General features: G+C 40.9%; 1 protein-coding gene across 4 annotated transcripts in view; it reads right to left on the bottom strand.

Moving 5' to 3' along the window:
• TRPA1 (transient receptor potential cation channel subfamily A member 1) overlaps window positions 1-25,470 on the bottom strand; it is a 94,286-nt gene extending 68,816 nt beyond the window's left edge. For 2 of the 4 annotated variants that reach the window (XM_063451329.1, XM_063451332.1), the window contains exons 1-3: window positions 14,894-15,122; window positions 5,560-5,722; window positions 3,965-4,140 (exon numbers count right to left, since the gene is read on the bottom strand). In XM_063451329.1, the coding sequence (XP_063307399.1) occupies window positions 3,965-4,140; window positions 5,560-5,722; window positions 14,894-15,019 (465 nt within the window). In that variant the 5' untranslated portion in view covers window positions 15,020-15,122. Of the gene's footprint in view, window positions 1-3,964; window positions 4,141-5,559; window positions 5,723-14,893; window positions 15,123-15,275; window positions 15,306-25,383 lie in introns of those variants that run through there. The other 2 variants (XM_063451330.1, XM_063451331.1) reach the window with 2 other exon arrangements.
• Between the last annotated feature and the right edge of the window lie 407 nt (window positions 25,471-25,877).

Genomic DNA, 25,877 nt, shown 5'->3' with positions numbered 1-25,877 from the left:
ACCCCAAAGTAGTTGACACAATCCGAACTGAAATCTCACAATACTTTCAAGACAACCTAATTCTCGACATCCGGATAACGACAGTGAGGATCCCTTATTAAAATTGCTATGCGGAAAAAGAATCTTAAAACAATTCCTGACATTCCTCCTGGACTCCGTAAAGCGGAGCAGAAACATAAATCCGACCTATCCCCAGACAAGCTGGCAGTACTACAAGCCACACAACGCTCAATTCAGGATGCCCTCCTGGATGACATATTCCGATCTCTTTAATGGTCTAAACGGACCTTTTATGACAAGGCCAATAAATTGGACATGTTACTGGCCCGCACACTACAACCCCGACCACAGCATTCTCACATAACGAATATTAAAGCCCCATAGCAAACGTCTTTACTGACTTTCTTAAAGCTCTATATAACCATAACACGTACACCGACCCAGTGGATACTCAAGATACACAACTATTTAGCATGCATGAACCTGCCGAAATTGCCTTCACAGGCTGTAGACGACATGAGCACCCCGATCACTGGGGATATAGTTAAAGCTATTTCATCACGAAAAAGTGGGAAGGCCCTTGAACCGGATATAAAACATTTTGCAACGAACTACTGCCCCACCTACAATCCCTATTTAGCGACCTAACAACGGGTGGAATGCACGACAGACTTGTCCCTTGGCAATATAGTCCTCATACCAAAACCAGAGAAAGACACATCGATGCAGGAAGCGTATCAACCCATCTCCCTAATCAATCACGGTACAAAAATCTAAGCTAGGATCCTGGCCAACAGGCTGAACCCCCACCTCCGTAAACAAATCCATGCCGACCAAGTCGGTTTCATTCCGGGCAGACAACTCTTTGAGAACACAAAACATAGACATACGCTGGAGACTAGCCTCCACCCGCCACCCTCCCTCATCCTGTCCCTCGGCGCCGAGAAGGTGTTCGATAGGGTGAGGTGGCCAAAAGTTTTTCGTATCTGGCTATGCGGATGACTCCTCACCCTGACACTACCTGTCGAATCCCTCCAGAACCTGCTCCCCCTCCTCACACAGTACGGGACCTATCAGTTTACAAAGTCAACATCAAACTGCCGGCAGATCCCTCTCAACGATACCGACTCAATTACACCCACTTACTAACCACCCTGATTGCAGATCTAGACAGGTGGACCAAGAAAACCCCTCTCCTAGATCGGTAGGATACATTCAGTAAAAATGAACGTTCCCCCCACGTATCCTCTTCCTCTTTCAGACCATCCCCCTCACCGTGTCCAAACAGGACCCGGCCCCCTTACAAAATGCCATCGACCTCTTTATTTGGCAAAATAAGCAACATAGAATCGCACAAAATATATTATACAGACCAAAGCCGGCGGGCGGATTGGGACTACCCCATCTCCACTTCTACTACCTGGCGGCCCAGTTAGCCCAGATAGCACTATGGCACTCCCTCCCCCCCTCATAGATGACAGGTGGTGGGTAGATCTAGAATCCCTCCTGATGGGAGCTGATATCCCACTATTATGCATATGGGTCCCCAAGGACCCTACCCCGCAGACTGCCCATCTGTGACCAACTCCATCCGGATCTGGAATACAATGGCTGGAAAATATCAGCTTATGTCCTTCCCGTCCCCACTCATGCCACTCCTTAGGAACATAGCATTCCTCCCAGGCATGAGACCTAGAGAGTTTAAAGGTCTGGAGCATGCAGGACTGCAGAGACTCCGCCATCTGTATGAACAGGGAGTGGTAATACCCTTTGCAGAACTCGTAAACAGTGCTAACCTAACAACCCTTGATTTCTTCCGATACAGGTAGATCAGAGACTTTTCTATCCAGCCCGAAATAAAGGCAGCTGCCCTAAACAAACCGACCTTTTTCGAAAAAATATGCAACGCGGAAACCCACCACAAGGACATGATTACCATGCTATATTCCCATCTATGCTCTACCACACTAGACTGGGGCAGACTCACCTATACAGGCCAATGGGAGGCCGACTTAGGGGAGGTCCTGGAGGGCACGGACTGGCAGAACATATGGGAAGTCAATAGCAAAAAATCGGAATGCGTGGTAATGCTGGCACAAGCCTACAAGACCATGCTCCAATGGTACACAACCCTGGTAAAACTATTTCACATGCAAAAAACACAATCAGACCTATGCTGGAGGATCTGTGGGAACAGAGGGACGTATATCCACATGTGGCGGAATTGCCCAAGGGTTACCAAATTCTGGACAGCAGTCCGTGACTTAGCGTCAGTGATTCTCTCCAAACAGATACAACTAGACCCCTGGGTGTTCCTCTCTAAACCGATTGACACCTGGACAAAAACGGAACGACTTCTAGATAAACGTAACTTAGCTGCCAGGCACTCCTGAGCCCAAACCTGGCTCCAACAGGATATGCCACCGCTAACCATGGTGATTGCCAAAATGAAAGATAATTACATCATGGGCAAACTAACAGCCTTAACAAGAGGAACCACTAAAAACTTTGCCAGGGTGTGGGAGCCCTGGGAGACATTCTCTGGAGTGTGACCAGGAACCCCAAGCCTCTGCAAACCAAAAACATCCCCGTCCACCACGCCACTTGATTTCGCAAGTACAAAATGGTATCACGCCAACCACCCCCCAACCATGCTCCTCATCCTTCCCCCTCATCCCCCCTCTGTCTCTATATCTGTCCCCCCCCCCCCCCCCCCTTCAAGAACTCTGCCTCACAGAGTTGCAACCATACTGATTGTCACTGCATCACTTAACACACGCCTTTTCCTTTCTGTAACAAAGCAAGTATATGTGAAACCTGTTTTGGCTTTTGCAAAAGCCGATGTATTGATGATATATTGATGCCAATGTCATTGCAAAAAATAAAGAATAATCATTTTCTTTTTTTTTTTTTTTTTTTTTAAACTCACTTCTTCAGGAAGCCTGTTAGCAAATTTTCATACCCCCCCATGACTCCTCTCCCGCAACTGTCAAAAATAACCTACTAAGCCCTGAGTGAATACTTTTCTAGCAACCTACTTCGTTACCCCTACTTATACCCTTTGTGTCACTCTACCCCACTCCCTCCAGCATTTAAGCTCATTGAGCAGGGCCCTTAACCCCTCTGTTCCTGTGCACCCACTTGTCTGATTACAATTACGTGTCTGTTAACAATCATGTATTAATAGAGGGAACAACAGCAGTGGGGGATCAGCAGATCAATAGAACATTTTCACCACAGTGACACAAGTCTGGGTTACAAAATACTGATTCAATCACTGTTCACTTAATTACATTAAATAAAATCTTGCATTCACAGGCACAAATACCGCCAAAATATTCCTATTCCCAACATATACTCCCCAAATCTTGTACATTCCAATGTGTTAGCAATTTATTACATTTTTAACAGTTCCATAACATGTACCCTGGTCACTATATAATGTAATTTTGAGCTTGCTACCACACTTACCAGCTATCTAATGCTTTCCTAACATGACCATCTTTAACATACCTATTAAATGTAGGTGTTAGTGTACCAGTGAGCTTATCAGCCTGTTTTTGTCAAAATATTTTTATATGAATTTTTCACAAATATATATATATATATATATATATATATATTTATTTATACCATGATGATTATTACCAAACAACAAGTCGATGTTTGTGTGATGGAATGTGCACTTTTACTAATGTTTATAAAAACTCAGCGGACAAAGAATTCATACAGACAGGAAAGGAAATGCACCAATAAAATAGAATCTTTTAAGTAATGGGGGCTGGATATAACATTTGTGTATATGAGGCACATGTTCAATTCCTCAGACGTGAAGTAGAACGCATTTTGTGACATAGTTCCACAACTGCGAACCAACGCACCATGAAACTATTCTTACACATTATTGATCTCTCTAGAGAATCTGCAGGATCATTTTTACATGTGGATAATGTTTGTCTTTTACCTCAACAATGGAGTTATGATGTAACTGAATCGCCAAGTGCAGTGGTGATTGTTTGTAGAAGTTCTGAAGATTTGGGTCAGCTCCCCTTGACAGGAGTACTTTCACACTGTCTAATTTGTTTTTATTCACAGCCCAGTGAAGAGGTGAGTTTCCTTTGCAATCCACTACATCGAGCACTACCAGGCAGAAAAAGACGGTGAAATAACGGTGAAATTGCAACAAAACACGAATTAAATCTTTTTCAATTGTCGATGAAGACTGTATACGCACTCCAACTACAAAAAGCACTTTTGTTTACTGGAGTGAAAGAACAACGTGGACCTCTGAGGTCGCAATTGCGACCATGCCCTTTCTGTTCTGCCTGTCTTTGGGAGCCCTAATGGGACCACCTAAGGACCCCTCAAGGTGGGCAGATAGTCACTTCAGCAGAGTAGGCACCTGATTACCCGAACGGCAGGTGCATACTCTGCTGATATTTATTGTGTCTTGGGAGGGTTTACACACATACATAGACATTGATATACATAGACACAGATTAATACGCAAACACACACATGGAAATATACTCACACACAGACTCATACACAAACACATCCACATACAGACTAAGACTCCAATATACACACCCCAACCGATTCACCTCTCTGCCTACAGCCCCCCCTTTCCTCCTTAAAGCTCCAAATCTCTCCCCCAGCTTGCTTTCCTCCACACCCAGATTCCAACACAATTTCCTCTCTGTTCCAACACAATAAATTGGTAGGCCACTTACTCAGACAGTCCAGTGCCACTGACAACCAGGAACTCATTTGGCCTGCGTCCCATTCATTTGGTTTGGCTGAGAAGGTCTAGTAACTAGTGATGATCTCCAGGAAGAGGAGCAGAGCTGCACAGACCATCTCACCTCTAGATTGAAGGCATACTCTAGGCACCAGAACTACCTTAGCTTGATGAAGCAGTTTAATAAAGCATGCCCCGTGCAGTCTCATTGCTCACCTTTCTGCCATTTGTGAATTAAATTGCTTTGTTTATACAGACTTAGTCACACCTCCCTGTATGTGATTTATACAGACTAACTAAACACTTCCTTTAAAGAGTTATCTAATGTTTACACTTTTTTATTGCAAATTATGTTTAATTTAGAATTTCTTATCTCTGGCCCTGTTCATAGCTTGCTAGACCTTGCAGGAGTGAAAAAAGTTCAAATTACAGAGCAGGAGATAAAAACGTTTAAAGTAAGTTACATCTCATTGAAAATTAAACAATTTTTTTCACACTGGCTATATGAGTCACAGCAAGGGGAGGTGTGGCTAGGGCTGCATAAACAGAAACAAAAGTGATTTAACTCCTAAATGACAGAGAATTGTGCAATGAGCATCTATACACTAAAACGGCTTCATTACGCTAAAGTTGTTTTGGTGCCTATAGTATGCTTTTCTAGTAAGTAACAGCATATACATTGGGGGCCCAGTTATTTCAAAAACCTACAGAACATGGCAGTGTTATAAATACCTATATTTTGTTATAGCACTGGAGTGTTCCTTTATTGAATTTGATCCTTATGTGTTTAATACTTGATTAGTTTATTAATGTATTACCTTCTTCTGTCCCTTCATTGATAATCATCAATATCAGCTCCAATAAAGCATGTTTTGCAGCGTAATGGAGAGGAGTAGCATCAGAGTCATCCTTGACAGTCAAACATGTATGATTCTTCAATATAAAGCTTCGAATGCGGCAAACATTCCCTTCTGCAATAAGCTGGATGTATAGAAAGACCTTATTAGTTTTCATTAGAGCTTGGACATAATGAAGCATGTGATTAGCAACCTTTACCTCTGCACAATGAGCGATCCTTGGTCAAAGTTGTAATGGACCAAATTACCAAAATGAGCAGTGTCATTCAGTTATTTCCACAGTAACTGCAACACATTTAGAACTCTGGACTAATGTCACACTTTATTAATAGTACAAGCTGCACAGTTGCTCTCAATTGTTCTTAAAAATCTCAAGCCAAACTGTTGGAAAATGGAAGCCAGAGAAGGGTGTTTGAGTAAATGAGGATCAGGATAAGGCAGAAGCTTTTTTTTTGTCAGTATAAAGCAAAGATAAGAAAAGAAAAAGTTACCTGCGCTCTCTCCTTAATCCCTACGTATATTTAGACAAATGGAGGTCATTTAGTTGCTCCAATAGCCATTGGAGGGAATGGCCGCCTGCCAACGTCAAGGCAAACCCCCCTAAAGCGGGTCCTAACACTGACCCTTCAGCCTGCTTCCTTGAGCTTCTGGCAAAGATATCTCTAATGAGACAGAGGGGTATTTTCTATATACACCCCTATATAGTTATTAACCCTTAATAGGGAACACATAGGATGGGCATCAGCATTGTAACAAGGCTGTGTGATACAAAGTAAATACAAATACAAAAAGATAAGTCCTGTGCTCACTCCCATCACTACTGGGCCGGCAGCAATGACTACAGTACACATCAGCCCCAATATATAGTAAAAAGCAAAGAAAAGAAAAAGTTACCTGCGGAGGTAACTTTTTCTTTTCTTTGGTTTTTACTATATATTGGGGCTGATGTGTACTGTAGTGAGCGCAGGACTTATGTTTTTGTTTAAAGCACAGATAACCTATAGTGGTAGACATTCATAGTAGCAATTCACCGATATAAAATTGAATAAGCAAACAAGCGATTGGATGGAATATGACAAATTGCTTTTCCGATTAAATCATTCATCTAAACCAGTGGTAGTCAACCTTTTTCTAACTACCGCCCACTAATGCATCTTTTTGGTTGAAAAAATTTCCTTACCGCCCACCAGTTTTCGCGCAAGTGCGGAATATTTTTTTCGAAAGGAGGGTGTTTTAAAAAAAATAAATGTACGTACATTTATCTTTTTATTTGCAATTAATGCATGTTTATAATGTTTTTAACTTTATAAAAAGTTTAATGAGAAAACAATAAAGTAAATTGAAATTACCTTTACTAGTGATTAATGAGATCCTTGAGGTTGTAAGGAACAAACGAAGGTCTCCTCTTTCGGTGATATTCAGACGACTTCTCTGTTTGCGCATAATATGATTTCTCATCTGTGCGTCAGCTCCCCTCTTCTCCCTCCTCAATTCCCCTCCCCACCTTTTTTCCCCCTTTTTTTAACCTTCCTTATAGCAATGCCCAGTAGGAAGGCTGAGCTAGGTATCCCACTATAACAGACTGGCACACATACATACAGACATACAGACACACATACAGACATACAGACATACAGACAGACAGGCACACACACACACACAAATACATACATACAAAGACACATACACATACAGATAGACACAAGAAACAGACACACATACACACATATATACAGACAGACACACACACGACACATACATACACACATATATACAGACAGACACACACACACGACACATACAAAGACACACACACACGACACATACAAAGACATACATACAAAGACACACACACACAAAGACATACATACAAAGACACACACACACACACACAAGACATACATACAAAGACACACACACACAAGACATACATACAAAGACACACACACAAGACATACATACAAAGACACACACACACACACAAAACATACATACAAACACACACACACAAGACATGCATACAAAGACACACACACAACATACATTCAAAGACAAGACACACATATATACAGACATACACACAGACACAAACAAGACATACATACAAAGACAAGACACATGTATACAGACATACACACACACAAGACACATACATAAGACACACACAGGACATACATACAAAGACAAGACACACATATATACAGACATACACACACACACACACACACACAAGACACATACATAAGACACACATACAGACACAAGACACATGTATACAGACATACACACAAGACACATACATAAGACACACATACACACACACAAGACATACATACAAACACAAGACACATGTATACAGACATACACACAAGACACATACAAGACATACATACAAACACAAGACATGTATACAGACATACACACAAGACACATACATAAGACACACACAAGACATACATACAAAGACAAGACACATGTATACAGACATACACACACAAGACACTTACATAAGACACACACAAGACATACATACAGACACACACAAGACATACATACAAAGACACATACACAAACAAACACACATTATATTTAAGTCACCCTCCTGTTTCCTACCTTTAAGGTGCAGGAGGGTGACTTTCCCTGGGGTCCAGTGGTGGCTCAGGTGCATGGGAGTCAGAGTTCCCACTCTGACTCCCTCCTCCTCCTTCCTCCCGCGCGGCTCTCTGTATGCTGGGAGGAGTGACCGGGGAATCACTTCCTCCCAGCAGATTTGATGTCATCACAGGGGGCCCGGTCGCGCTGTTAAAGCGCCCAGCGCTGACCGGGCCCCCTCACAATCCACATCCATCGGGTGGCCCTGACAGCATGGGCCACCCGATGGACCCCTCCATATGCGGCCCCGGCGGTTTGCCGCCGGGGCCGCAAGTGGTGATGGCGGTACCCAGTCACAGTGGTACCGCCGGCTCGCGCGCGCCCGCCCGCCTGCCCAATTTATAAAAAAAAAAATTGAAAATCCCTACCGCCCACCTGGAATCCTGAAACGCCCACTAGTGGGCGGTAGGGACCAGGTTGACGACCCATGATCTATTCTAAACAAAGCTCCAGGGCCAGATGGTATGTACCCAGATGGCACAACACAGCTCTTGAAATTACAACTTTGAGTAAAACATGGAAAATCAACTATTACCGTATATACTCGAGTATAAGCCGAGTTTTTTAGCACATTTTTTGTGCTAAAAAAACCCAACTCGGCTTATACTCGAGTCATAGTCTGTATTATGGCAATTTACATTGCCATAATACAGACTGGGGGGAGAGGGGGGCTGGCAGAGCTGTACTTACCTTTCCTGCAGCTCCTGTCAGCTCTCTCCTCCTCCGCGCCGTCCGTTCAGCACCTCGGTCAGCTCCCAGTGTAAGTCTCGCGAGAGCCACGGCTCTCGCGAGACTTACACTGTGAGCTGACAGAGGGAGCTGCACGGACCGCGCGGCGGAGGAGAGAGCTGACAGGAGCTGCAGGAAAGGTAAGTACAGCTCTGCCAGCCCCCCTCTCCCCCCACTGAACTGCCAATCCCACTGGACCACCAGGGAAGGAGCCCCCCTCCCTGCCATGCATCAAGCAGGGAGGGGGGACGAAAAAAAAAATAATTAGTAATAATAAAAAATAAAAAAAGTAAATAATAAATAATATTACAAAAATAATAATAATTAAATTAAAAAAATAAAAATAATAATAAATAATAATAAAAAAAAATTAAAATAATAAAAAAAAAATTCCCATCCCCCACCAAGGCTCTGCAACACACACACACACACACACCACTCATACACACACACACACCACTCATACACACACACAAACACACTGCATTCATACACACACACTGCATTCATACACACACACTGCACTCATACACACACACTGCATTCATACACTCACACTGCATTCATACACTCACACTGCATTCATACACTCACACTGCATTCATACACTCACACTGCACTCATACACACACTGCATTCATACACACGCTGCACTCATACACACACACTGCATTCATACACTCACACTGCATTCATACACACACACTGCATTCATACACACACACTGCACTCATACACACACACTGCATTCATACACTCACTGCATTCATACACTCACTGCATTCATACACTCACACTGCACTCATACACTCACACTGCACTCATACACTCACACTGCATTCATACACTCACACTGCACTCATACACGCACTCATACACACACACTGCATTCATACACTCACACTGCATTCATACACTCACACTGCATTCATACACTCACACTGCACTCATACACACACTGCACTCATACACACACACTGCATTCATACACACGCTGCACTCATACCCACACGCTGCACTCATACCCACGCTGCATTCATACACTCACTGCATTCATACACTCACACTGCATTCATACACACACTGCACTCATACACACACTGCACTCATACACACACACTGCATTCATACACACACACTGCACTCATACACACACACTGCACTCATACACACACACTGCATTCATACACACGCTGCACTCATATCCACACGCTGCATTCATACACTCACGCTGCATTCATACACTCACTGCATTCATACACTCACACTGCATTCATACACACACACTGCATTCATTATACACACACTGTAAATAAATATTCAATTATTTTTTTTTTTTTTTTTAGGATCTAATTTTATTTAGAAATTTACCAGTAGCTGCTGCATTTCTCACCCTAGTCTTATACTCGAGTCAATAAGTTTTCCCAGTTTTTTTGGGTAAAATTAGGGGCCTCGGCTTATATTCGGGTCGGCTTATACTCGAGTATATACGGTATGTTTCTTTTAAAGGGAAACTCCAGACCCCTAAAGCTTTTGCTTGATGAAAAGCTTTATGTGTGAAACGTGTGTACTATTTAATTGGTATTTTCATATTTCTAGTGCAGAATTCAGTATCAATTTAAACTTTTATAAATTATCCTTGTTACGCCCCTCTGGCTTTCAATCAGACAACAGGTCCCATTACTTCAACCAGACAGCCACCACTTCCGGGTGGTTAAGTGACTTTTGGTCGCCTAAATCACGCTGGACGTCCACACGCTATGCATTAAATAATGCTTTCCTATGGGGTAATCCTAAAGTGAGCATGGCCATTGATGTTGTCGGCATGCGAAGAGTGAAGGCGGACCTGAGCCAGGGACCTCAGCACTGGACCCAGGTAAGCTACAGAAGGAGTTTTTAACCCCTTCTGCACGACAACTTGACGGAGGGTGAAGCTATAGTGCCTGGTAAACAAGTTTGTTTTCCTGGCACTAAAGTTTCCCTTTAAACTTTAGGACTGACAGGTCTCAGATACTCTGACCTCTCTTATCTCATCAGGGACCTTGTGGGTGCAATACCTATCTCTAGTTATTTCAGCAGCCTAGCTCACAACTCATTTTTGGTTTTAAGCTCCCTTTAACTATGATAGAGCTGGTACACACTTCTTCACGTATTCAACATTAACCAAACAAAGCTACACTGAGTAATTAAGCTCATTTTATTATACTTTTTATTTTCTGATACCAATCTCTATGTCTAAATTGTCTCCTGTGTCTACCTGCTAGGTTTAAGCCAATGTTTTAGACATATGTGCCTAGCCTAAATCTATTAAACCATAAAATTAGTGCTGTTATTTCGAAATGCCACACATCTATCTGTATTTTAAAATGCCTGCTATTGCTGTTGGGGCATCTTTATGCTCTACAAAAATAAAGAATTTAATGAATTTTTATTTTTTTTTTATTTATTATTTTCTGATTAGGACAGTGATGGAAATACTAACTAAGGAACTGACCAGAAAAAAACTGATGGCTCTTGACACCACAAACCTTAAAATCCACATGAGTACTATTATTAATAAAACTCACAGGTAGGTAAAGGAATGTTGTCTTTTTTAAAGGGACACTATAGGCACTGCAGGTATTCATCTGCAGTAAGGGGCATCAAATCAACTTTCGCTTAAAGGCTTACTCACAGGTAGGTGAAGGAATGTTGTCTTTTATAAAGGGACACTACAGGGCCTGCAGGTATTCATCAGCAGTAAGGGGCATCAAATCAACTTTAGCTTAAAGGCTTACTCCAACTACTGTGACCACCTCTGCTTAATGAAGTGGTCATGGTGGTAGAAGTTTGAAAGTGCAGTGTTTCAGATTGGAGTTTGGATGTTCAGAGTTTCAACAGAGATCATTTAAATGTTGTGCCGGGGCAAGTTGCACAACCAGCACACATGACTTAAGAAGCCAAAACTCTTTTAGGTAGCCCAGAACACTGTTTGGAGCTGCCTAATGTAAAAAAAATATGCCAACTCTTTTACCACACTACTTATTTATCAATACATTCAATGCTAATATAGTTCTATTCCACTTGCAGAAGCTATTATCCCCTTTCTCTCTTCCCAATCCCATCTAATATTTTCTTAATCCCCTGCCCTCCCCTTGTTAAATCCTCGAATCAAAGGCTTTTTTATGAGAAGCTTTTGATTGGACCTCGGTGGGGCTCCTGTGATGTCACATGGGGGTGCACCAAGCAGCGCCGGGAGCTTCAACTGAAGTTGGATTGCGGTAATTAAATCTTCTTTGAACAATTATTATGGGGAGACATATAGAATATGACAGTAGGGCATTTTTCTATTTCATACAAAAAAATGTTTGGAGAAACCCTTTAATGAAGCAGTTTTTGTGCATAGATCATGTCCCTGCAGTCTCACTGCTCAATTTAAATCACGTTTGTGTCTGTTTACGCAGCCAATGCCACACCTCCCCTGGCTGTGGCGCACACAGCCTGCATGAAAAAATTGATTACGTTTCAATCAAGCTTGCTTTATAAGTTTTTTTTATTCCTGCTCTGTAAATTGAACTTGAATCACACACAGAAAGTTCCTGCAGGGTCTAGAAGGCTATTAACAGAGCAATAATGACGTTATAGACGTTATAGCTTTCTTTAGAAAAATTTTTGGGATGGCTGTGTAAGTAACATATAGGGAAGTATGGCTGGGGCTATATTAACAAAGTGTTTAAACTCCTAAATGGCAGAAAATGACAATTGAGACTATACGGACATGATTTATACACCAAAACTGCTTCATTAAAAGGACACTCCAGGCACCAAAACACCAAAACAACTTCTTCTAAATTAAGTTGTAATGGTGTGAGGAGGTCCACAGAGGCACTCTTATCTCAAACCTTTCTCGAACGGTTTAACCCCGAAATTGCCTCCAATCAGTGACTCCCCATTCACTAAACTGGCTTGTACCTTTTCTAAGCCAGTTTAGTGAATGGGGCTGATTGGCTGTGAGTGTCAGCTGACTGTTCTCGAATTCAGGAGCCTTGTCCCGGGGGCTTCCTGGCACCATAACAACCTTATTTAGATGAAGTTGTTTTGGTGCCTGGAGTGTCCATTTAAGTGAATGTTGATTTGGTGCATATAGAGTCCCTATGATTGTTTCTATTTTCAACCAATCCTATTTCTGAAATATCCCTTTAACCCCTTAAGGACACATGACATGTCTGACACGTCATGACTCCCTTTTGTTGCAGAAGTTTGGTCCTTAAGGGGTTAAAAACAGAAACCACCTTCTAATTTGCCTTTGTCTATGATTAAACCTATGACTATGGCTCTGGCTATTATGAAATTTGTTATACTACGGATCTAAGTGAAAAAATAAGTTACAAATGTCTTAACCCAACGGTAGTTCTTTCCCATTATTATTCATTGGGTGTTAAAGGGTTATCTCTGTACATTCCTGATTATTGCTTTATGTTTGGCGGATTTAACCCCTTAAGGACCAAACTTCTGGAATAAAAGGGAATCATAACATGTCACACATGTCATGTGTCCTTAACCCCTTAAGGACCAAGCTTCTGGAATAAAAGGGAATCATGACATGTCACACATGTCATGTGTCCTTAAGGGGTTAAGGGGTTAAGGGGTTAAACACCGCCACCCCGTGAATATACCCATCCTCTATCATTTAACCCTTGGTGCACTGGTAGACACCCTAAACAATCGTGTCTCGAGTTTTTTCCTTATGTTTGTTTTAATACTTACTATACTTTCTCTTAAATGGACACTGACGTAAATAAAAAAATAAGAACCTTGTTTAGTTTGTATGTTCCTGTCACACTGAATTTCGTGTTTAGTTTATAATAAACAAACACTACAGCTGTTTGTTATTGCTGTTCAGAAATAATATTTGCATATTTGCTGCTAAAAAACAAAACAAAAAAAAAACCACAAACTTGTCTTGAATTTGGTGCCTGTTTCAAAGGTTTACAATGTCACAAACAGACTGAAATTAATACAAAATATTGCTAAACAGTATATTAAAGAAGACTACATCGAGTATTCAAGGACAGTAAACTTTGCAGAAAAAGACAGCTTTTATTTTTGCAGTATTATTATGGCATAATTAACTAAAGTGAGTACTCAAAGGGAGCATAGATTACTTTTTTTCCATTTGGACTATTTAGACCTTCAATTTTAAATTTACGTTGAATTCTCACTGTAGTGAATTACCAGGACCACTATAGGCACCCAGACCACTTCAGCTCAATGAAGTGGTCTGGGTGCCAGGTCCCTCTAGTTTCAACTCTGCAGCTGTAAACATATATCTTTACATTGGCTATCTTTACATTGAGGGTTAATCCAGACTCTAGTGGCTGTCTCCCTGACAGCCACTAGAGGCGCTTCTGCGATCCTCAATTTGAAAATCGCATTGAGGACACGCTGGATGTCCATAGGAAAAGCTTTGAGTAATGCTTTCCTATGGGCGCATTCGGAGCTGACGTTGGCAGAGGCAGGAGAGGCCGGAGAGGCCATTAGCGCCAAGGGAGCCCGGCGCTGGATGAAGGAATTTTAACCCCTTCTGCCCAGGGGGAAGGGGGCCCTGAGGGAAGATGGGACCAAACAACCCTATAGTGCCAGGAAAACGAGTTTGTTTTCCTGGCTCTATGGCGCTCCTTTAATTTTTTACAGGGTTGTTCACTAAAGGGAGAATCCCAAGTAAATTTTAAATTAAAATCCAGAGCAGCCAAAATGAAAGCATAGCAGACATATAATATTTCCAGTTTGGTATTATGACCTCAAATTTGAATTCCCACTTTATTGAATAGCCTTGCCAGTTTATCAACTCAACACAACTTACAATTTAGTGAGAACACCCCCACTCAGGAAAGATCTGACAAGTGTGCATAGATAGCCACCCCAGGTCACTTACCTTGAATATTAGCTGGGGGTCTTCCTCCTGCAGGAGGCTGCTGTCAGATCGAAGGGTCATTCCTTGGTATGTGGCATTATCTTTATCCCCAGAGGTGCTGAACAGGCTCCTAAAAGATTTCTTCATGTTGGCTACCTGGAGTTGAATCTAGTCCCGCTCTGTTCTGTGAGCTGCAAAACACCCAGATCACATCATGGAGTTAGTCTTATATCTGACTGTGTGACCCTGGAACCAGGAGGAATATTGCAACACAATGTAACTGCAGGTTCTAACAATTTGTTTGTAGGTGACTTTTAATCCCCCTAAAACATAGCCATGAGGCTCTGATTTCATTCTATCCCACAATTTCCACATGGTTTTCATTAGGAATGTACACACTCACGTTTCAGACTGTTGCAAGTTTCCTTTTGCTGGCAATGTAGGGGTGGGGTTACAGTGACCCAAAAACAGACACCCTTCTTATATCCACGCCTATAAGGCAAGGAGTGAGAGGAAAAATCGCTTTAATCTCTGAACTGTTTTAGAAGCGAGTACAGACAGGCTCTGTGTGTGTGTGTGTGTGTGTGTGTGTGTGTGTGGTTCTGTAGACCATGCTGTATGTTTGGTTATGAACAACAGTGCTGTTTGTATGTAATTCTACTGGTTATAAAATATTTTGCCATGTTCAGCCAGTACAATGGTTCAGATTTTGATTCCCCAGATTTGCTGTAGCATTGTGTTTTGGAGGTGAGCTGACTTTTTGTTTTGAAACCTCTGTAAATAGCAGAATTAAGCAATACCAAGTCTAAACGTTTTGCTGTTGTGTTTGTATAATGTTTAATGATGGTGGGAATATTTTTTGGTGTAGCACATCATAGGTGCAGTAAATATTATATAATACTAGTGATGGTGTGTGTATGGCTGATGCTATACTGGTACATTAATTGCCTGTGAAATATTGTCTTGTATTGCAAAATACAGTTAGCTGAACTTGGAGGTTTTACTTAGGTTAAAAGTGCAAACCTCAAGCTATTTTCTAATGTGTACATTCATTTGTATGTACAAATATTCTGGCACAAAATTGCTGCCTTTGAGATAAACAAAAGATTCTTCTGTTTGAAAGATGTTATTTAGTATGCAGCTGTTGGTTGAAGAATGATGTGCCCTTTGGGCATTTATTTGGAGGATAATTGAATAAGAGAGTCAAGAGTTACCCAGTGTGTCCTGACATTCTCTAAATAGAGTTAAGAGATGGCTCAGACCTCAAATGACTATCTGACCTGAAAGTTTTAAAGGAACCTGGAGATGGTCAATCTTCTGGCCACGCAGAAAGGGTCAGAGGCTGCTCAGTCCAAATTCACTGATGGCCAGGAGCCTGGATATTTAATGGCCCTCTTACATTATATTATTAGCCTCATCCTGAAAGGAAAAAAGTTTGGGGCCCATTTTTAGCACCTACCGGTTTCAAAGAAATCTAATTTTTTTAAATTTAAATATTTGTAATAGATCTTGGTGTGAGTGAGCTGATCTCTCTAATTACAGCATTCAAGAAACACTCCAAGCACCATAATGGCTACAGTGGGCTGTAGTAGTTATGGTACCACCCAACTAGTGTAAGTAGTCAAACATATTTAGTAAGTGTATGACTTCTTATCTATGGCCTGGAGACTGCATCTCCAGAAGGACATTGATACTTTTTAAAGAGTTCAGTGAAGGGCTACTAAACTGCTTAATGGGTTGGAGGGTAAAACTTACCAGGAAAGGTGAAAGCATCTTAAAGGAACACTATAGTCACCTAAATTACTTTAGCTAAATAAAGCAGTTTTAGTGTATAGATCATTCCCCTGCAATTTCACTGCTCAATTCACTGTCATTTAGGAGTTAAATCACGTTGTTTCTGTTTATGCAGCCCTAGCCACACCTCCCCTGGCTATGATTGACAGAGCCTGCATGTAAAAAAAAATGGTTTCACTTTCAAACAGATGTAATTTACCTTAAATAATTGTATCTCAATCTCTAAATTGAACTTTTATCACATACAGGAGGCTCTTGCAGAGGATAAGAAAATCTTAATTAAACAGAACTTACAATAAAGAAAGCCTAAATACAGGAAGTGTTTATGGAAGGCTGTGCAAGTCACATGCAGGGAGGTGTGACTATGGTTCATAAACAAAGGGATTTAACTCCTAAATGGCAGAGGATTGAGCAGTGAGGCTGCAGGGGCATGTTATATACACCAAAACTGCTTCATTAAGCTAAAGTTGTTCAGGTGACTATAGTGTCCCTTTAACATGTTTAGCTTGGAGGAAAGACGAGACAGGGGGGATATGATAGAAACATGTAAATACATAAAGGGAATCAACACAGGAAAGGAGGAGACTATATTTAAAAGAAGAAAAACTACCACAACAAGAGGACATTGTCTTGAGTTAGAGGAGCAAGTATTACTTTACAGAGATGCATGGAATAGCCTTCCAGCTGAAGTAGTCGAGATTTAAGGAACACTGTAGGCACCCAGACCACTTCAGCGCATTGTCCCTTTTGCACTTAGTTCTGCAATGTAAAACATTGACATTCCAGAGAACCGAATGGTTCTTATCTGCCGTTACATTCTATGTTTCTGGTGGGCAGCGCTTCTCACTACCTCTCTGCTGAAATGTGAGTCGAACGCTCCTGCTTAGGAGCCTCAATTGGTTCTCCTTTGGTAAGCCTTCTAGGCCAGGCTTAGCTCAATGAAGACAGCCTCTGTGAGAGAGGAGATGTGGAGTGCTCCGTGGTGGTCCTTTACTCTGCTTAGTAAATTGAGCTGAATAAAACTACTGTAAGGAAAGTTTGTAATCTGGGGAATGGCAGCTCTAAGAACCCAACGTATTGTTAACCAAGATACTTTTTGTCAACCGAGATAAGTAGGGAGACAGTCAAACAGATAAATAGATTAATAGTACTATTATTGAAACAAGCTTTTTTAGTAGATTGTTAGAGGACCACTATAGTGCCAGGAAAACATACTTGTTTTCCTGGCACTATAGTGCCCTAAGGGTGCCCCCACCCTCAGGGTCCCACTCCCGCCAGGATGGATGTAGAGGAAGGGGTTAAAATCTTACCTTTCTCCACCGCTGAGCTCCCTTGGCACTGGGGACTCTCCTCCTCCTTTCCCCGTCATTTGCTGAATGCGCATGCGCGGCACGAGCCGCGTGCGCATTCAGGCAGGCTCATAGGAAAGCATTCTCAATGCTTTCCTATGGACGCTGGTGTCTTCTCACTGTGAAAATCACAGTGAGAAGCGCGGAAGCGCCTCTAGCGCCTGTCAATGAGACAGCCACTAGAGGCTGGATTAACCCATATGTAAACCCATATGTTTACAGCAGAAAGGGTTAATCCTAGATGGACCTGGCACCCAGACCACTTCATTAAGCTGAAGTGGTCTGGGTGCCTATAGTGGTTAAGCTTTCCTTTTCTCATTTCAGTGTCATTATCTTGTAAAGTGTAATATGATATTATGTTTGACTTTCACTTTCTGTGTATATTAGGTAATAGTAATAGATAATGTCCTACCTTGTTTTCTTTTTAAGAGCTCATGTTAGTTGAATTACGTAGGAGTATTTGCTGTAATAGTATTTCATTACACATATCATTTTACAGTGCATTATTATTACATGTTTGTTTAACACCCACTTCTTTTCCAGAAACGTACTACTCAGGTAAGCTCCAAAGTTTACATAAAAACTAACAGAATGAATCGGATCCTTTTTGATTAAAAATAACCTTCTCAACACATTTTTGTGCAGCCGTTGCTCCTAAGCTTGGGGACTCAAACTATCCTGCATGTATTATGCAAACCATCCTCTAGCTAAAACAAGTAGGGTAGCAATATTATTTTCTAAATATACCGTACTCTGTTTGGTTACACTACTTCAATAGTGGATTAAGGCGACAGATTCCTTTTTGTTCATGGCATCCTGGTCTTACATGCATATACTTTCACCTGTATATACTCCCCCAATTCAGGCACGGACAGGTTCCTTGGAACTGTTTTCTCAAAATTGGATAGCTTACGAGAGGAGATGTTTTTTGTTGGGGGGCCTTAATACGTGAAGCCAAGCTTTATATCTCCAGAGGGCTACGTAGCTACCTGACACATCGTCTGCGCAAGATTCACCGCTCTTTGTGGGGTGCTTGGCTGGCTGATTGCTAGAGGATGTCATACCTGGAGGGCAGGGATTACACACATTACTCCTTTTTGTACAATTTGTTTTGATGGCCCAGGAGGCATTGACAAAGTTAATATCTGCCAAAATAGGGACTGCAATGTGGTCTGACAACTCATAGGTATCTGCCAGCCTTACATATCCCTTGCCTTGTCTTTTCAAGAGACATTGGAGGCTAAATGACTAAATGTTTTGTATGATCCAGAAGTCGCTTGTAGTGTTAGGGAAGCCATCTCCCAATATTTTTCAAAAAACAATGTAAGAGAAATATCATTGTTAACTCTGTGGAAGGCCCATAAGTGTACCATTGGAGGTCACTGTATTAAGACATGCACCTTTTTGGAAAAAAAAGGAGACGTAACAAGTAGTGGAGTTATAAGCTCAGATATCCTCTTTGGAGAAGATACATAAGGCCTCCTCATTAGAGGAGGATCTTGGAGCCCTCCTGAACATGAGCAGGCTTTTGAACACACATTTGATGTAGAAACACTTGCTGGTTTTATGAAAGTCTAGTTGTTTATTTTACGTTTATAATAACAAATATGGTGCCTCCTTGCGAGAATGATCAGGAAGAAACAACAACTGTGTCGTGTACACAAAGTCTACAGGAAAACCAGGGGTGAGACACTACACCCAGATGGGGAAGTACTTTACCCACGTATGCTCCTGAGCTTTAACTCTATCCTCCAGGGGTAGGTTTTCATAGAGACTCCCTCATGACTACTATAGCCATAATCCCCAAGGAAGGGAAGGATCCTGAGCAGTGCCAAAGTTTTTGACTCTTTACTCAACGTGGATCTCAAGTTTTTTGCCAATGTACTAGCTTGGATCAAACATGCTTTATCCTGGGTAGAGAGGCAAAGGACAACAAAACCAGGGTGTTTAATGTGCTTCACATATGCCAACAATTAATTTATTTTGCCTTTGACCAACCTCAGATATCACTACCTAATATGTAAGAGGCATTCTCTGAGTTTTGTGCAATCTCAATTTCCAGTTAAACCTGGACAAATCAGAAGTTTTAATTGTGCGTGTCTCTATCCAAGGGTCTACTTCTCTGCATTGTTTCTGGGAGACAATGTTCATTCTGGCTCATAAGTCATCTTCAAACTCTAAAATCCAGAAAACAAACTTTAAGCCTGTCTCCAGATGGTATCAAAACCCTGAACAGAGGGGGGCGGAGCTTGACCGCCATGCGGACAAGTCGCAGCTACCCGGAGCTCCTATTAAGAGGCCGACAAATGCACCCAAATTGCGGCAATCCAGCCAAGTTAACCGGGTACTTCCACTACCCACCCCACAGAGCACCCAGTGGGAACAGGGCGAAGTTACTATGCACTCTCCGGGCGCACTTACCGAGGCAGGTCCGACTTGGGGCCTAGCAGTTGATGCGGGGCGGGAGATGCGGCCGGTCTCCCAGCCCTGAAGTCCTGCAGGACACCACTGATCCTTCCCCCCCCCTCTGGACCGGCGGGGGTCATCCCGGTCCACCACGGCATCCACACAGCCCAGCGTCTGCACACACGGGCCCTACCAGACGGGCAATGCCGGGAGGCTGCAGAGACAATCTGCTCACCTAAGATGGCGGCGGCTACACGCACAGCGGATCCCATATACCACGGAGAGAAGCTGATAACATGCCTGGATCGGCTCTATACAGCACCTGAACGGCAGGAGCTGGAGAGCACCACTACCACAGCAGACCCCAGGGGAGCGAAAGCGGAATTCCACACACCAACCCCAATTCAGTCACAACCTAGGACGGAAAGATTCAGCCTCAAGAGAAGGAGTGGGGTGGAAAACTGGTACAGACCCTGGGACTAAAACTAAAAGTATTATGATGAGTGGTTTTTTTTTTTGTGCAGTCTCTCAGCCCCCCCCCCCCCCCCTTATTTTAGCTCAGGGCTCCCTGTAGTGCAGTAGATAAGAACAAAAATTTTGTGGTTTGCCATGAATCTTGTATCCTAACTGTGTAGATGTCTCAAGAAGCCTGTTCCTTAATCTTGTATCCAAGCTAATGCATAAAAAGCAGAATCAAACCTGCTACTTGTTTTAACACTAACATGTTCCACAATATATCTTACACCTATACTCACCATGTCTGATACAGCATAACTCAATATTTCCCTCTCACTATAAAGCCTAGGCATGATAGAATTCAACTGGACTCCAAACTATGTTATAAAAAAAAAATGTGCCTGACTTATTTGTGCCACAACCTGTGATGCAACTGTTTACCGTTTTACCCTGATGCCGCTGTCGTGGCGCATTAAGGCTACTTGTTATTTCTGCGCACAACTAAAATAAAGAATTAAAAAAATAAAAAAAAAAACCCTGAACAGATTCACAAGTGCGCTCCAATGCCTTTCTCAAGATCAGGCTGAAATGTTGGGGTTGGGGTTTTGGTCTCCACTCTCTTTTTCAGTGAACTTGAGATAACATTTGTGTTTATGGCATATACATATTTGATCTTGTTTGCATATGTATTTGTGGCGGCCACCCGGATAGGAACATGGGTTTCGCTGCCAAATATGTCTTTTTCCCTCCTTCCAGAACTCTGCTGCAGCAATTCCAATAATAGTAGCAATAAAAAGTAGAATTCCCCAAGTAGTAATAATCCAAAGCAGGTATAGCTTTCCCTTACAGACATTAGTCGAGACTGAATGCTGGGAGTCAACTGTTTTATTCAGGGCCACACACAACCTTTTATGCAAAAGCCCCTACATGGGGTTTCCAATACAACACTACAGGGTAATCCTTCCCATGGTCCTCTGTACCTTAGAGATAATTACCTCGGGGAAAAAACTATAATTAAATTATCTCTCAGGTACAGAAAAATCTAAAATTTTTATGACCCCCCAAAACATACATAAAACAACCATGTACCTCCTCAAGTCTTATATCCCCGGATTGCATGGATCGGAGGGCACAACATAACCGAAAAGCGCTCAGATCCAGCGAATACAGCCGAAACGCCACCAAGGCTCCTGCCCAAAATAGTTCCCTAGAATCAGCGGTACCGGTCGGTCTCTTCCGGGAGTACAAAAACAAATAAACTACTGAACGTATGCTTGAGCCGGTATGCAGATGGTGTTCACCTCATTCGTGGGGATGATTCCACCGAACAGTGTTCCAGGAGAAACAAACGCAGGCGAGAATGGAAGTTCAGCGGTGTTCGCAAGGATGCGTTTCCGATTTTAGATCCATGCACTTGATGACCAAACACCGCTGCCTGCGTTCGCATAAACAAGATGGTCGCCACCACGTGTTCGTCCATATACGAACGGCGGCCACCCAACTGTTTTTAAGAGTGGGGTGTGAATCATTATTGAAGTGTTAACAAGGGCAAATTAGGTTAATAAGCATACTGGTGGTCTGGGTATTTCTTGGTTTTGTTCAGTTACCGAACAAAACAGGGAAAGAGTATTTTTAACCAAACAAAACAGGGAATAAAAGAGAACAAAGTATTCCAGTGACAGGGTGGTCTGTCACAGTATTCATATTGTATAAACTTGGATATGTTATTATACACAGTGGCGATATTATACTCATACAATGCGCTTTATTAGTGTTGATTTGTCTTAACTGTTTTACAATGAATATTGTGTGCTATGGTTTACTTATTATCTTAATTAGGTGGTAGGATTATGCCATTTAGCACCCAGTATAAATTATTTGTGCTTAGCATTAAACCCTCACAGTTGAGCGCTTACAACACTAACCATTTCTATAAGAATAAACAAAACAAGAAACAAGACATATAAAATACACGCAAAGGACATATAACAAAATGTACTCACTGTATATAATAAAAAAATTTTAATATACAATTTTTTTAAGTAATGTATTATAACATTCCTTATGGATGTAAAGTGCTGTAGAATAAATACATATTTGTAAAGTCATATTAAAAAATTGACAATTCGCCAGTATGAATACTTAATGTGTTGGCATATGAGAATGTCATTTTAAAAACTTTCATTTTAGTGTTAACAATATATTTTTTTATAGTGGCAGCATGTGTACGTTTTAGATTCAGCTGGAATGAACTGGTGTTTGAACTGGCTGACTCTAAACAAATGATTGTCTGACCTGTATGCAAACAATATATTTGCAGGCGCCAAATGATGACTTTTTTTATTCGTTTTTACAGTAAAACATGTGCACAATGCAAGGACATATTTTAGGGGAGATAGTGCTAAAAGTCACAAAGTTTGCAATACCAGGAGCACAACCACTTCTTATTTTAGTCTATGTGAAATGTCATGTGCACAGTGCTATATACAAGACAAATATAACAGAGCACCATATGGTAGTGATGCACATTTTCAGTGTTCAATCCAAACAGCTTGAAAATGTACAGGCACAAAAAATATATACTTAGTGCTCCTTAGCACAGGGAGGGATAGTAGGTCATAGGGCTAGCGAGGAGGGATGCGATTAATGCAGCAACTATCACTAGTGATGTGCGGCAGCAAGACAGGAGACAAGTTATCTTGAGGAACATGAATTCATACTTTGTTGACATGCAGTTTTGTGAGCCTGCCAGGGCTACTCATGCAAAGTACTCTACCAAAGGGCTCTTATATAAGGGAAGAAATACCGCAGAACAGCCTGAGCCAACCATAAGTGTAACTAATGTTGAGCCTGTGCTGTATTTTCTGGGGACTTTTCTATGGTTTCACAAAAAGTAAAAAAATAAAGAAAAAACCTGGACAGAGTTCCAGAAATTGGGACTGGTCCAGCAGATCTGGGACAGTTGGCAGTCATCCGGCAAAGATAACTTTTAGAAATTCATGTAAATAGCTGATTTCCATCCCCAAGTCAAACAAAAAACAAACAAAACTAAGCAGGTGGTGTATTATCACCTGTTATGTTAATAGGAACATATAACATATGTAAAAAGTTCTTAATACCAGCACACACACGGGACACAGATCATCCGTTTGACCCGCTTGTCAGTGTTCTTTTTGGTTAGTTCTTCTTTTAGGGCTCATTTACAGTCATTATTTTCCTAGCATATTATACAATAATTGGGGTTAATTGTTAGCTTATCAAGACTGTCACAGTAAAAGAGAAGTAGTACTAAACATGAAAGCATAAACAGGTAGATTGCTTTGTGCAAAGAGAAATGTGTATTTTTAGGAACACATGACAACTATTAGTTTTCAACAGCATTAGACGAGTTGTTTAAAGGTTTAACTACATAGACTTGAGTCTTTCTTTAGCATAGCTTACTATCTAATTATGTACCACTTAAACTAACAAGGTTATTGTTAGTTATTGAGTGTAAATTGTCAGAAATCCCAAGTAAAGTAAATTTAAAATTGTATGCTAGAATAGCCACATTGGAAGAATTCTTCAGATATGTTTTTAATTATGCTATAAGAGCCGAAAACAATTTTAATCATTTACATTTTAGTGAAAAGTCATTTTTAGATTAATACAATGGTGGTATACTTGTGTCTTTTATTAAATGTCATTTTAACAGGGTCATTGTAAACATATTAAATAGGGAAATGTTAGCAATGTTGAGCAAACAGTTGTTAATCACATTGATATCTGAATACACGGAATTGAATGAGTCAGGCATGTGAATTGTGAACTTTGAAATACTCATGTAGCATGGGAAATGTATTAACACCTTAATAAAAATGTGCTTATCAATATGGGTAATATAATATACATTAATACAGAACGTAAACCAGGTATATTTACCAATACTCAAACAGTAGCACTTTGAGTGCTTTCTAATGAGATAATATAGGTCCGGGCACTTAAAGGGTTAAATAACATTTATATAGTATATGGTTTTAAATAAAAAATCACAAATCAATTTTACATAGGTTCCTCAATTCTCTATAGAGAGAGCATTGTAATAGAGAAGCCTTTTTGTTGTGAACTACTACAAAAACACTTCTTACTCCACTCTACAGAACTGAAAATTTAAATAATACTAACAAACTTTTATATTAACAGCTATCAGTTAACAATACTTACAGGTAGTGCCACTTTTTCCTGTTTTTTACTAATAATACATATGTATATAGATAAGAAATAGCCTAAGGAAAACGTCAAATATTGAATACTAACCTCTGTGTGTCATATGAACCGGTTCAAATATTTTTTAATATTTATTTTTCAAAGTCTAGCCACAATTAAATTTTAAATAAAATGTATATATTTTTTAAATGCATCTAAAAGGCAATGTATTTATAACAGCAAAAAAATAAATAAAAACAATAATAAACATTATCATTAGAAGAGCTTTAATTGGTTAAAGGGTTTTAAAAGAATACTTACTATTAGTAGTGTTTGTTCTGCCGTCAGATGCACAGCGGGATTGACAATATAAACTCCAGAGACACAATGATTCTCTCCATATACATTGTCTTCTTTTATAGGTTCAGAATCTAGCTGTGTCATTAACTGTGTCATTGCTTGAATCATAATCTGTCAATATTCCTCCAGTAGCCAGATGCTGGCTTTACAAACAAGAAGGGGAGGAGTAAATTAGAAGAAGGAAAAAAAAAAAAAAAAAAAAAGCACTTGAATTATGCAGGGAGAAAATGATCTTTTCTATAATGACTGTTAGATGTTCGTTTTAAAGTATGAGACCTGCTGTATAATCCTGTAATGTGGGGGTTTAAGTGTTGGCTATTTATGTTTAACACTCAAGAGGGTTTTTTTTTTTTAGATAATTGGCTTTAACAACGACATTCAAAGTATTTTTGGAACCAATCTATCCAGCTATGACCGTAATAAAACTAATGTTATTCCGATTACTGTTCTCCGTT

Source organism: Pelobates fuscus, chromosome 4 (genome assembly GCF_036172605.1).
Source record: "Pelobates fuscus isolate aPelFus1 chromosome 4, aPelFus1.pri, whole genome shotgun sequence".
Taxonomy (NCBI): Eukaryota; Metazoa; Chordata; class Amphibia; order Anura; family Pelobatidae; genus Pelobates; species Pelobates fuscus.
This window is presented reverse-complemented; position numbering and strand designations above follow the sequence as displayed.